Genomic DNA, 12,656 nt, shown 5'->3' on the forward strand with positions numbered 1-12,656 from the left:
CTACTGTCCCTGTGGACATGCCCAGCAGAGACCCAGGCTGCTTCTGACGGGTCTTGTCTGACTGTTGGTCCACAGAGGCCAAGGCCCCTTTCCCGCTAAGCCCAGGACACAGGCCCAGCCTACAGAGGCAGTTTCCGTGCAGGGAGCTGCTAAGTCTCACCCCATCTTGGCATCACAGTGGATGCTGTTTCCTGAGAGCCTCCCACATGGGCCTGAAGGGGTTCTGCCTCCATCTTGTTTATTTACTTCTCAAGAAGCATAAAGCAGGGAGGCTCACATCTGCAATCCCAGCATTTTGGGAAGCTGAAACAGGATGACTCCTTGACCCTGGAGTTCAACACCAGCCTGGACAACATGGCCAAGACCTTGTCTCTGCAAAAAAATTCAAAACTAGCCAGGCATGGCCAGGTGCAGTGGCTCACTCCTGTAATCCCAGCACTTTGGGAGGCCGAGGCAGGTGGATCACGAGGTCAAGAGATCGAGACCATCCTGGTCAACATGGTGAAACCCCATCTCTACTAAAAATACAAAAAATTAGCTGGGCATGGTGGCATGTGCCTGTAATCCCAGCTACTCAGGAGGCTGAGGCAGGAGAATTGCCTGAATCCAGGAGGCGGAGGTTGTGGTGAGCCGAGATCAGGCCATTGCACTCCAGCCTGGGTAACAAGAGCGAAACTCCGTCTCAAAAAAAAAAAATTAGCTGGGTGTGGTGGTGCATGCCTGTAGTCCCAGCTACTCAGGAGGCTGAGGCAGGAGAATTGCTTGAACCCAGGAGGCTGAGACTGCAGTCAGCCAAGATCGTGCCACTGCATGACAGCCTGGGCGACACTGCAAGACTGCCTCTCAAAAAAAAAAAAAAAATATTAGCCAGGTATGGTGGCATGCACCTGTGGTCCCAACTACTCAGGAGACTGGGGTGGGAGGGTCTCTGGAGCCTGGGAGGTTGAGACCAAGCTGGGCAACATAGTGAGACACTGCCTCTACAAAAAAATTTAAAAATTAGCTGGACATGTGGCCAGGCGCTGTGGCTCAAGCCTATAATCCCAGCACTTGGGGAGGCCGAGGCGGGTTGACCACCTTAGGTCAGCAGTTCAAGACCAGCGTGGCCAACATGGTAAAACCCCATCTCTACTGAAAAAACAAAAAATTAGCCAGGCATTGTAGCAGATGCCTGTAATCCCAGCTACTAAGGAGCCTGAGGCAGGAGAATCACTTGAACCCGGGAGGTGGAGGTTGCAGTAAGCCAAGATCGCACCATTGCATTCCAGTCTAGGTGACAGAGCAACACTCTGCCTCAAAAAAAATAAAAAGAAAAGAAAAAAAATGATACCAAATTTTGGATATAACAACAGATACAAACAGACAATGTGCTAAATGCTTCGAACATTTAGAATCTTCAGTAGGGACTCTGCTTCCTACAGTGATGGATTCAATAAATCAGTCCCACCTTCCCCTTTGGGACAGCCAAAAAAGCTGGATGAAAACATAATTTTTTTTTTTTGAGGCAGTCTTGCTCTGTCGCCCACGCTGGAGTGCAGTGGCGTAATCTGGGCTCACTACAACCTCCACCTGGCAGGCTCAAGTGATTCTCTTGCCTCAGCCTCCCAATTAGCTGGGACTACAGGCATCTGCCACCACACCCAACTAATTTTCATACTTTTAGTAGAGATGGGGTTTCACCATGTTGGCCAGGTTGGTCTCGAACTCCTGACCTCAAGTGATACGCCCACCTCAGCCTCCCAAAGTGCTGGGATTACAGGCGTGAGCCACCACACTTGTCCTTGAAAGATATACATTAAATCTTAAAAACAGATCGGGCTTGGTGGCTCACGCCTGTAATCCCAGCACTTTGGGAGGCCAAGTTGGGCGAATCCTGAGGTAAGGAGTTTGGGACCAGCCTGGCCAATATGGTGAAACCCCATCTCTATTAAAAATACAAAAATGAGCTGGGGGTGGTGGTGCACACCTGTAGTCCCAACTACTGAGGAGGCTGAGACAGGAGAATTGCTTGAACCTGGGAGGCAGAAGTTGTGGTGAGCTGAAATGGAGCCACCACACTCTAGCCTGGGTGACAGAGACAGACTCTGTCTCAAAAGAACAAAAAAACAGCCTTAGAGAGCTAATCCCAGATGGTTTTGCCTTCAAGGCAAAAACAAAAAGGTGGGAAGCTGAGCTTTACTTTAATGGGCTTCTGGGACTAGGGAAAGAAAGTTCAAAGTTCAGGGAATCTCAAGCCTTGAATTGGGATTGAGATGACCCCATACTGGTAGCGCCCCCAGGCATGTGGCATAAGCCTATGAAGGCTGGCACAGTGGTTCATGCCTGTAGTCCCTGCTACTCAGGACAAGCAGGTGTGAGGATTGCTTGAACCTGGGAGTCTGAGGTGACAGTGAGCTATCACTGTGCCACTGCACTCCATCCTGGGCGACAGAGCAAAACCTTGTTTCAAAAAAAAGCCTTCCACTGGGCACAGTGGCTCATACCTGTAATCCCAGCACTTTGAGAGGCCAAGGCAGGCGAATCACGAGGTCAGGAGTTTGAGACCAGCCTGGCTAACATGGTGAAACCCTGTCTCTACTAAAAATACAAAAATTAGCTGGGTGCAATGGCATGTGCCTGTAATCCCAGCTACTCGAGAGGCTGAGGTAGGAGAATCACTTGAACACAGGAGGTGGAGGTTGTAGTGAGCCAAGATTTCGCCACTGCACTCCAGCCTGGGTGACAGAGTAAGAACTTGTCTCAAAAAAAAAAAAAAAAAAAGGTATGAGGTTGGGCATGGTTGTTCACACCTATAACTCCAGCACTTTGGGAGGTCGAGGTGGGAGAATCATTTGAGGCCAGGAGTTTGAAACCAGCCTGAACAACAGAGCAAGACCCTGTCTCAGCAAAAAAAAAAATTTTAATTAAAAATTTAAAAAGGACTATATAAGAGGGTCCTTAGAAGTGGGAAATATTTTTTTTTAATTAATTATTTTTTTGACACAGAGTTTCCGTCCTGTTGCCCAGTCTGGAGTGCAATATTGCAATCTCGGCTCACTGCAACCTCCACCTCCTGGGTTCAAGTGATTCTCCTGCCTCGGCCTCCAGAGTAGCTGGGATTACAGGCATATGCCACCATGCCCGGCTAATTTTTTGTATTCTTAGTAGAGACAGGGTTTCTCCATTTTTGTCAGGCTGGTCTTGAACTCCCAACCTCAGGTGCTCCACCTGCCTCGGCCTCTCAAAATGTTGGGATTACAGGTGTGAGCCACCGTGCCCAGCCAGAAGTGGGAAATCTAACCAGAAAGATAAGCAGATTGAATGTAGTATGCCCTCTGGACCCCACCCTTGGAAGTTCTGAAGGCATCATGTCAGAGTCCCCTGCAGCTGCCCCTGCTCCTCTGCCAAGAGCCGCGGCATTTCAGCAATGCAAGTGGACAAGAAGGAAATGCCTGGTGACCACATAAGGGGACACCTGTCTAGCCATGCCCCTCACATCTCAGGGGCATGCCCACAGAAGACAGTGGTCACATCCTCTACTGGTGAGAGAATAAGTGGCAGTCAGGATGACCGTCTGGAAATGCCACAGTGACATTGCTCAAGCCTTCCACCCAGCAATTCCACTTTCCTAGGAATTCCCTCTACAGATACTCTTTCACAAGTGCACAGAGATACAGCACAAGAAGGTCCACTATGGCACCATTTGCAAGAATGAAAAACTGGGCTGGGCTTGGTGGCACACACCCAGCTACTGAGAAGGTTGAGGTGGGAGGATTGCTTGAGCCCAGGACTTTCAGAGACTGGCCTAACCGATATAGCAAGACCTAGTCTCAAAAGAAAAAAAAAAAAGTGAAAAATTGGAAACAATCCCAAAGTTCACTTTAAAAGCACAGTTTAAAAATTCAGGCATGGCGGGGCACAGTGGCTCATGCCTGTAATCCCAGCACTTTGGGAAGCCAAGGTGGGTGGATCATGAGGTCAGGATATCGAGACCATCCTGGCCATGGTGAAACACTGTCTCTACTAAAATACAAAAAATTAGCTGTGCGCCTATACTCCCAGCTACTCAGAAGGCTGAGGCAGGGGAATCGTTTGAATCTGGGAGGCAGAGGTTGCAGTGAGCCGAGATCTTGCCACTGCACTCCAGCCTGGCAAAACAGCAAGACTCTCTCTCTCACACACACACACACACACACACACACACACACACACACACACACACACATTTCAGGTATGGCCGGGCACGGTGGCTCAAGCCTGTAATCCCAGCACTTTGGGAGGCCGAGGCAGGTGGATCACGAGGTCAAGAGATCGAGACCATCCTGGTCAACATGGTGAAACCCCGTCTCTACTAAAAATACAAAAAATTAGCTGGGCATGGTAGCGTGTGCCTGTAATTCCAGCTACTCAGGAGGCTGAGGCAGGAGAATTGCCTGAACCCAGGAGGCGGAGGTTGCAGTGAGCCGAAATGGGGCCATTGCACTCTAGCCTGGGTAACAAGAGCAAAATTCCGTCTCAAAAAAAAAAAATTTTTTTTTCAGGCATATTCATATATATCGTGAAGCCATTAAAAATGATGAGGAGGCTGGGCACAGTGGCTCACCGTGTAATCCCAGCACTTTGGGAGGCTGAAGTGTACGGATCACCTGAAATCAGGAGTTAACACCAGCCTAGCCAACATGATGAAACCCCATAGAGATTTGTAAAAATAGAAAAATTAGCTAGGTGTGGTGGCAGGCATCTGTAATCCAGCTACTGGGGAGGCTGAGGCAGGAGAATCGCTTGAACCCAAGAGGTAGGGGTGGCAGTGAGCCAAGATCACGCCACTTCACTCCACCCTGGGCTACAGAGTGAGACTCTGACTCAAAAAAACAAAAAAAGCCCAATGTGGTGGCTCACACTTGTAATTTGAGCACTTTGGGAGGCTGAGGTGGGTGGATCACCTGAGGTCAGGAGTTTGAGACCAGCCTGGCCAACATGGTGAAACCCAGTCTCTACTGAAAATACAAAGAAATAAAAAATGGCCAGGTGTGGTGGCAGGCGCCTGTAATCCCAGCTACTTGGGAGGCTGAGGCAGGAGAACCGCTTGAACCTGGGAGGCAGAGATTGCAGTGTGCCATGCTCATCCCACTGCACTCCAGCCTGGGCAACAAGAACAAAACTTTGTCTCCAAAAAAAAAAAAAAAAATGTACGTGTGCATTTATATTTAAAGGGCTTAAAAATACAACTAAGCATATGCTGAGAATAGGTGGCCATTCTCTGCTGTTCATGGGGTAGGTATGAAAGGAGGACATGAAAGGTCTGTAACCCCAATGTCACCCATACCTGGACACAATCTCCCTTCAGTAAATAAGCAAGGTCAGGCTTCTTTAATTAAGTGGACATGTTAATAGGTGAGTACTGGGGCTCACAAAACACTATATTCCCTGACTACTAGCAGCAGAGAGTCTGGCCTGGGTGGGTAAGTTTTGCTTGTGGGGTGAGCAAAGGAAGGAAAAGTCAGCAGCTCAAATTCCTTGCTGGGGAGGGGATAGCCCCGGGCTGAGGTGCCTGCGTGGCGCTGGGAGGAATTCTCGATGACTCGCTGTCAGCTTCATAAATCTGTCTCTTGGGCCAGCCATGGGGAGATGGAGATAAAGGTTGGAACAGGCTCAGATCTGAGCACAACCAGAGGGGTCTGTGGCCCACATGCCCCCAGGCCAGACTGGCTAGGCTATCCCTCGGGGTCCCAGGAATGGGATGCTTCCCAGACCAGGCTCCAACAAGGGTAGGAGAATGTTACTGGATTTCATGAACACTGTTCCTGACCCCTGACTCCCAAAATGCGTCATGGTGGATATTAAAAGTAAATTTGAAAGTATGGATGGGCAGGAGGAATTTCCTTGCCCTATAAAGAGAGCTACAAAGACAAGGTCGGGAATGGTTCCAGATCATCATCGCCAGCCGCACACAACTCGAATGCACAAAATGGGACAGTTTGAGGGGCCTTGGGGCATCTTTCTTGCCCCACTTTCCGTGTCACAGAGGAGGAAACAGGTAACCTTCCTCCAACAGAGAGCCGCAGAGCAAAGCCATCCTGCCACCAGAGCAGCCCCTCAGCGTGGGGTCTGGCTCTTTCTTCTTCCAGGAGTTGGACGGCTGAGCAGGAAAGCCCCCTCCTCTACCCTCAAATCGGAGCTGATGGCTAAAACTATAGGGCTGGGAGGCCTTAACTCACTGATGAATGGATGGATGAGACAAAATAGATCTACCCTGCAAGTGACTCTTAACGATCTGGACGAATTCAGTGAATGCAAGGCCTTGGTGGCCCCTCTAAGATCTGCAAAGCTCCTCCTTTTACTCCATGTCCTCAAACCTCCTTTGTAGATAAGAGAGAGAGAAAACATACTCACCGGTTCCTGAGCAAAGGCTGAGCCAGGTTGGAGGTTGAGACCCATGTTTTGTCAGGACTAAACTCATACTTGACCTCTGTGGTGGTGGCACCCTGCCTGGCCCTCCAGCCAAATGCCAAGGCCACAGGCCTCTCCAATCAGACACACAGGTCTCCATCCTGCTTTGCCCCGTTGCCATCTCAACATGGAAGGCTTCTCCCCGACTCAGCCCCAGTCTTAATTTCGGCAGCTGGACCTGTCTGCACAGAAAACCAAGGCGCTCTCAGCCCTGCCAATTTGCTACCCTTCCAACACAGGTCCCCTGGGTGCTGTATATTTTAACACACAGACTTCGCAGCCACTGCTCACACTGCATTTCCTTGTTGGTGGTTTGTTGCCTCTTGGATTTTCCATTCCCAAGTGCCCATTCACGCTCTGGAACAGGCGCCCACACTGCTGGCTGCCCCGGAGGTGCCGTCCCTCCTTTCCAGGAAAGCAATGCCAGAGACCCCGGCCTCTGCAATCCCAGTAGCCGGCAGCAGCACCTCTGCCGGTCTCCTTAGCTATGAGCAACGCCTGAGAGCTTGGTGTCTTTCCCCTGCCAGGCAGAGAGGGGCTGACCACAGCCGGGAGATCAAGTGAGTCTCAAAACATTAGAAAAAGCCAAGCCAGTCTGCAGAGCACCACAGCTGTCTCGGGCCTGGATACCATAGCAACCCTTGGCTTCCCGGCCCAGCCCATGTCTGCCCAGCAAAACTCTGCTGATTCATAAGACTTTGATTGCTCAGCTCGTGGCACTGCAGACTGGACCTGCTGCTCCCCAACTCGGGGGGTTTCCACCTACAGTACACTCTTCCTGGCAAAGCCTTGGGAATACTTAATTTAGCAAGGTCTTTCCGAAGAGGCCCTGAACATCACTAGGCTTACCCGCTTACTGCACGTTTGGCCCCTGTAATTATTTTAGCCACTGCTCAGGCTAGGCTTGTCAGCCTAATCTCTATCTCTCTGCTAGGCCCAAGCCTACGAGGTGTGGGAAGACTGAAGGGCTGAGTCCTCACTGCTGAGGGGCGGTTGTCAGCACAGCGCTGTGGGGGGATGGGGCGTTCAGTTTTTTTCTTTTAAATAGATGGTGTCTCACTATGTTGTCCAGGCTGACCTCAAACTCTTGGCCTCAAGTGATCCTCCTGCCTCAGCATTCCAAGGTGCTGGGATTACAGGCATGAGTCATTTTTTTAAAAAAAACTTGAACTCTTCCGGGAGCAAAGCCCTTTTTCCTTCTAATACACTCCCAAAGACAGTACAGAAAGAATGAAACATCCCCTTTACTTACATATGGACCAAGACAGAAAAATGAAATAAACTCCCCCTTGAGCTCCAAGTCAGTGACAAAATTAAAAATAGGCCAGGTGCAGTGGCTCACACCCATAATCCCAGCACTTTGCGAGGCAGAGGCGGGTGAATCACGAGGTCAGGAGTTTGAGATCAGCCTGGCCAACAAAGTGAAACGCCATCCCTACTAAAACAAAAAATTAGGCAGGTGTGGTGGCAGATGCCTGTAATCCCAGCTACTCAGGAGGCTGAGGCAGGAGAATCACCTAAACCCAGGAGGTGGAGGTTGCAGTGAGCCAAGATTGAGCCATTGAACTCCAGCCCAAGGGACAGAGTGAGACTTCATCTCAAAAAAAAAAAAAAAAAAAAAAGAAAAGAAACATCCTCCTGCTGCCCCAAATTAGGTAAAAGTGATGCAATAATTCAATAAAGGTAAACATTTTTTAAAAATAAAATTAAAAATAAACTCCCACTGCACTCAGTACTTAAATGGTTAAAAACAACAAAACAGGCCAGGTATTCCAGACCAGCCTGGCCAACATGGTGAAATCCTACCTCTACAAAAAACACAAAAATTAGCCAGGCATCACGGTGGGCGCCTGTAATCTCGGCTACTTGGGAGGCTGAGGGAAGAGAATCACTTGAACCCAGGAGGTGGAGGCTGCAGTGAGCCGAGATCGCGCCATTGCACTCCAGCCTGGGCAACAGAGGGGAGACTCCGTCTCAAAAAGAAAAACAAAACACACACACATCACAGGCATTTGCTGGAGTCTCTGGACTTCAGTGATCTCCTTCCAACATTTTTTTCCCTTCCAATGTTTTTTTGCTATGATTTCTTCTAGACACTTAAGTGATTTCCTGGAATAAATTATCTACATAAAAATTACACAACAATTAAATTCATGTTCTCAAAAATATTTAATGATACAGAAGTTCATCAGTTAACTGAAAAGAGCTGGACAGAAACTATACATGTTTTGTAAAATACACGTGCACACATACACAGACACAAACACAGAATATCCCCAGCAGACACAATTCATGGTGTCCGTGATTACATATGATGTGGTGGAGGGCTGGAGGATCATTTTCTACATTTGTAAGCTGCTTATAAAATTTTAAAAGTAGGCCAGGCGCACTGGCTCATGCCTGTAATCCCAGCACTTTGGGAGGCCAAGGCGGGTAGATCACCTGAGGTTGGAAGTTTGAGACCAGCCTGACCAACATGGGGAAACCCAATCTCTACTTAAAATACAAAATTAGCCGGGCATGGTGGTGTGCACCTGTAATCCCAACTACTCGGGAGGCTGAGGCAGGAGAATCGCTTGAACCCAGGAGACAGAGGTCACTTTTCACTTTTTAAGTTGCCTATTTCTACATTTTCTTAAAATAAGCATGTGCATAAGCCAGGCATGGTGGCTCACGCCTGTAATCCCATCACTTTGGGAGGCCAAGGTGGGCAAATCACAAGGTCATGAGTTCGAGATCAGCCTGGCCAACATAGTGAAACCCCATCCCTACTATAAATACAAAAAAAATTAGCCAGGTGTGGTGGCAGATGCCTGTAATTCCAGCTACTTGGGATACTTTGGAAATGACATACAAAAATTATTAAGAAGGCCGGGCACAGTGGCTCACGCCTGTAATCTCAGCAGTTTGGGAGGCTGAGGCAGGCAGATCCCCTGAGGTCAGGAGTTCGAGACCAGCCTGACCAATAAGGTGAAAACCCATCTCTGCAAAAAATACAAAAATTAGCCAGGTGTAGTGGTATGCACCTGTAATCCCAGCTACTTGGGAGGCTGAGGCAGGAGAATTGCTTGAACCAGAAGGCAGAGGTCGCAGTGATCTGAGATCTTGCCACTGCACTCCAGCCTTGGTGACAAAGCAAGACTCTATCTCAAAAAACAAAAAAAGAAAACACTATGTTTTTGTAAAAAATAGCTCCAATGGAGAACTCCTTGCTAACCAATCCAACCCACAATGGACTGTGGAAAAACAGTCCAATCTTGTTCTTCCTCTGAATGTCCATTAGCTGGGCGCAGTGGCTCACTCCTGTAATCCCAACACTTTGGGAGGCCGAAGTCGGTAGATCACCTGAGGTCAGGAGTTCAAAATCAGCCTGACCAGCATGGTGAAACCCCGTCTACTAAAAATACAAAATTAGCTGGGCATGGTGGCGCATGCCTGTAATCTCAGCTACTCAGGAGGCTGAGGCAAGAGAATCACTTGAACCCAGGAGGTAGAGGTTGCAGTGAGCCGAGACTGCACCACTGTACTCCAGCCTGGGCAACAAGAGCCAAACTCTGTCTCAGAAAAGAGAAGAAAAGAAAAGAAGAAAAAAGAAGAGGAGAAGAGAGAAGAGAGGCCACTGCCATTAATAATGGAATGAACAGTCATCCCCAGGGAACGAGGCTGCTCCAGGTCTGACCGGCACAAGCTAGAGCTGACTGCGGCCCAGTCTCCCGGATCTGCGAACCTCCTTCTCTAAGCCCCTATAGCTCCCTGGGCCAACTCCAGCCCCAGTACGGCCACCTGACCAACAGCTGACAGCTCCCTCTAGGGGCAACGTTTTTTTATTTACTGACAGGGACTGAAGAAAGACTTGACCTTCATACAGGCCCGCATTTAAAGGCTAAAGGCAAATCTAGGTTTAATGCAAATGCAATTATAGGGCACCAGTTTCATTCTTCCAGAGCCTTGCTGGGAATGACCTGCATGAGTATCTCTGTGAAGATACAAGGAACTGGAGAAAGGGAAAAAGCTGATGGTGGTGGATTGTCTTAAAATTCTTCACAAGGCCGACAGAGTAAAACATGATGTGAAAGAGCTAGGTTTCAATGTAAATAAGAAGCAACTGAGAAGCCAAAACCATGGTCTCAAAGGCATCAAAACAAATCACAGTAGCAAGGCTTCCTGTGCTTATTTTAAGCCTTCTGCTGTTGGGTCTAAGAGATGCTGAGGGGCCACCATAAAATACTAAAGACAATAATAACCAAGTTTAATTGAATAGACTGTTAAAACCCACACATCCTAGTAACAGTCTTACAAGGTGATGGTGCTGGGAAGATGAAATTCTGACAAAGTGGTGGCCACAATACCAGTTTGAACCTCAGCCCCAGTAAGTATCCTGCTGCCTGCAACACAACAACGTTGCGACCTGGTCCCATCACATGTTTATACAAACCACTTCCAACCTAAAGGACAGAGGGCCGGAAGCTCCACAAAGAACATGAAGAATGACCATCTGGCCAACAGCCTCTAGCACCCCCGAAAGAAAGCTCTAAATAGCAGAGCTGTTCACAGGTGCAGATTCAGGTCCAGCCTCCCACAAGCATAAGCGGAGCTTTCCCAAGAGCTGGTCTGCCAGTCCTTCTTCCAAACAGCCTAGTCTCCAGCTCTGCCCTGTGGTTGTCTTCAGCCTCAGATCAGAAGTCAATTTGGACCAATCTTTTTAAGAGCCTCCAGAAGGCCGGGTGCGGTGGCTCAAGCCTGTAATCCCAGCACTTTGGGAGGCCGAGGCGGGTGGATCATGAGGTCAAGAGATCGAGACCATCCTGGTCAACATAGTGAAACCCCGTCCCTACTAAAAATACAAAAAATTAGCTGGGCATGGTGGCGTGTGTCTGTAGTCCCAGCTACTCAGGAGGCTGAGGCAGGAGAATTGCCTGAACCCAGGAGGCAGAGGTTGTGGTGAGCCGAGATCACGCCATTGCACTCCAGCCTGGGTAACAAGAGTGAAACTCCGTCTCAAAAAAAAAAAAGCCTCCAGAAAAGGTTTTCCAGATTTCAAAGCAATTTCCTCAGCATTAAACCACAGGATTAAAAAAAAAGAAGGGCTCTGGACTCCAAACTTATCTATTAAACACGTTTAAATTTTTCTTTTCCTTTTTGAGAGATAAGGTCTTACTCTGTTGCTTAGGCTGGAATAGCTGGTGTACTCCAACGTGGAACTCTGAGGCTCAAGTAATCCTCTGGCCTCAGCCTCCTAAAGTGCTAGGATTACAGGCGTGTGAGTGAGCCACCATGCCTGGCCCTATCTATTAAACCTTGATTGAATGTAGACCAAGTACAATCGTACCAAATGGACTGGGATGAAATGACCACCTCAGGGCTGTGACCATTCACACTGGCTCCAAGGAGGCAGACCACCGGCCCCCAGGCCTGCACGCGGCGAGCCCTTGTATCCATGATGCTTGAGATACTGCAGGCCGACCTTCTTCCTTCCTTCTCGGTACATTGTTATGGCCCCAGTTTCCTTATTTTTATCCTGATTCTAATAACCAGGTCCTTGAAGAACTTTCTGAGGAATGTCTGTTTTAATGGCACATAAACTGTTTCCTGCCATTTTACTCCCTCTGGAAAGCACACCAGACAAGTATAAGTAGCTCACAGAAGACTAGAGCAAATTCTAGCTCATGCAGCTTTAAAAGAGAAACTTAAGACTACTATATGACATTCACGAATTACACAGAAAACACTGTTGTTAATAAGGACGCCATTCATGGCCGTGAAACTCCATCATGCCTCTTGTGGTCAGGCTTGAGACAAGGCTTTCTGGCAGGAAAGTTTCTTCCCTTAGTAAAAACACGAGCATCACTTCATTTTTCGGTAGAACTTGGGCCTTCGGTATGGTTTCTCTTTATGTGCCTCCTCAGGTTCTCTTGCTCCAATTTTCTCCGATGCTCCAGGAAGTTTAAAATTGTAATCCGTTGTGACATAAGGTACTATCCCTTCGACCCCACGCTGAAAATGGAAACACAAAGAGAAGGCATAGAAACACCTCAGGTCCAGCCTAGAGGAGTTTACAGCGCGTTCTCTCGCACCCAGAAGATAGTGTCACAGTGACACAGTCTGAGTAGGGACTTCTCACTTTTAAGGCATTTGATCCCTTCCTTCAGAGCCCTCTTTAAGCAACTGGCCTGGTAACAAACGTGCCAGTGCCTCCCTTCTGTCGCATTCTTTGAACACAGCAAACA

General features: G+C 48.5%; 1 protein-coding gene across 2 annotated transcripts in view; it reads right to left on the reverse strand.

Moving 5' to 3' along the window:
* Positions 1-8,579: 8,579 nt before the first annotated feature.
* NOL9 (nucleolar protein 9) overlaps positions 8,580-12,656 on the reverse strand; it is a 34,137-nt gene continuing 30,060 nt past the window's right edge. For both annotated transcript variants that reach the window (XR_013519761.1, XM_035307588.3), the window contains exon 12: positions 8,580-12,423. Coding sequence is in view for 1 of the 2 variants with exons in the window: in XM_035307588.3 (XP_035163479.1) it covers positions 12,274-12,423 (150 nt within the window). In the remaining variant the exon portion in view is untranslated. The remainder of the gene's footprint in view (positions 12,424-12,656) is intronic.

The sequence above is a fragment of the Callithrix jacchus genome, chromosome 7 (genome assembly GCF_049354715.1).
Source record: "Callithrix jacchus isolate 240 chromosome 7, calJac240_pri, whole genome shotgun sequence".
NCBI classification, from domain to species: domain Eukaryota; kingdom Metazoa; phylum Chordata; class Mammalia; order Primates; family Cebidae; genus Callithrix; species Callithrix jacchus.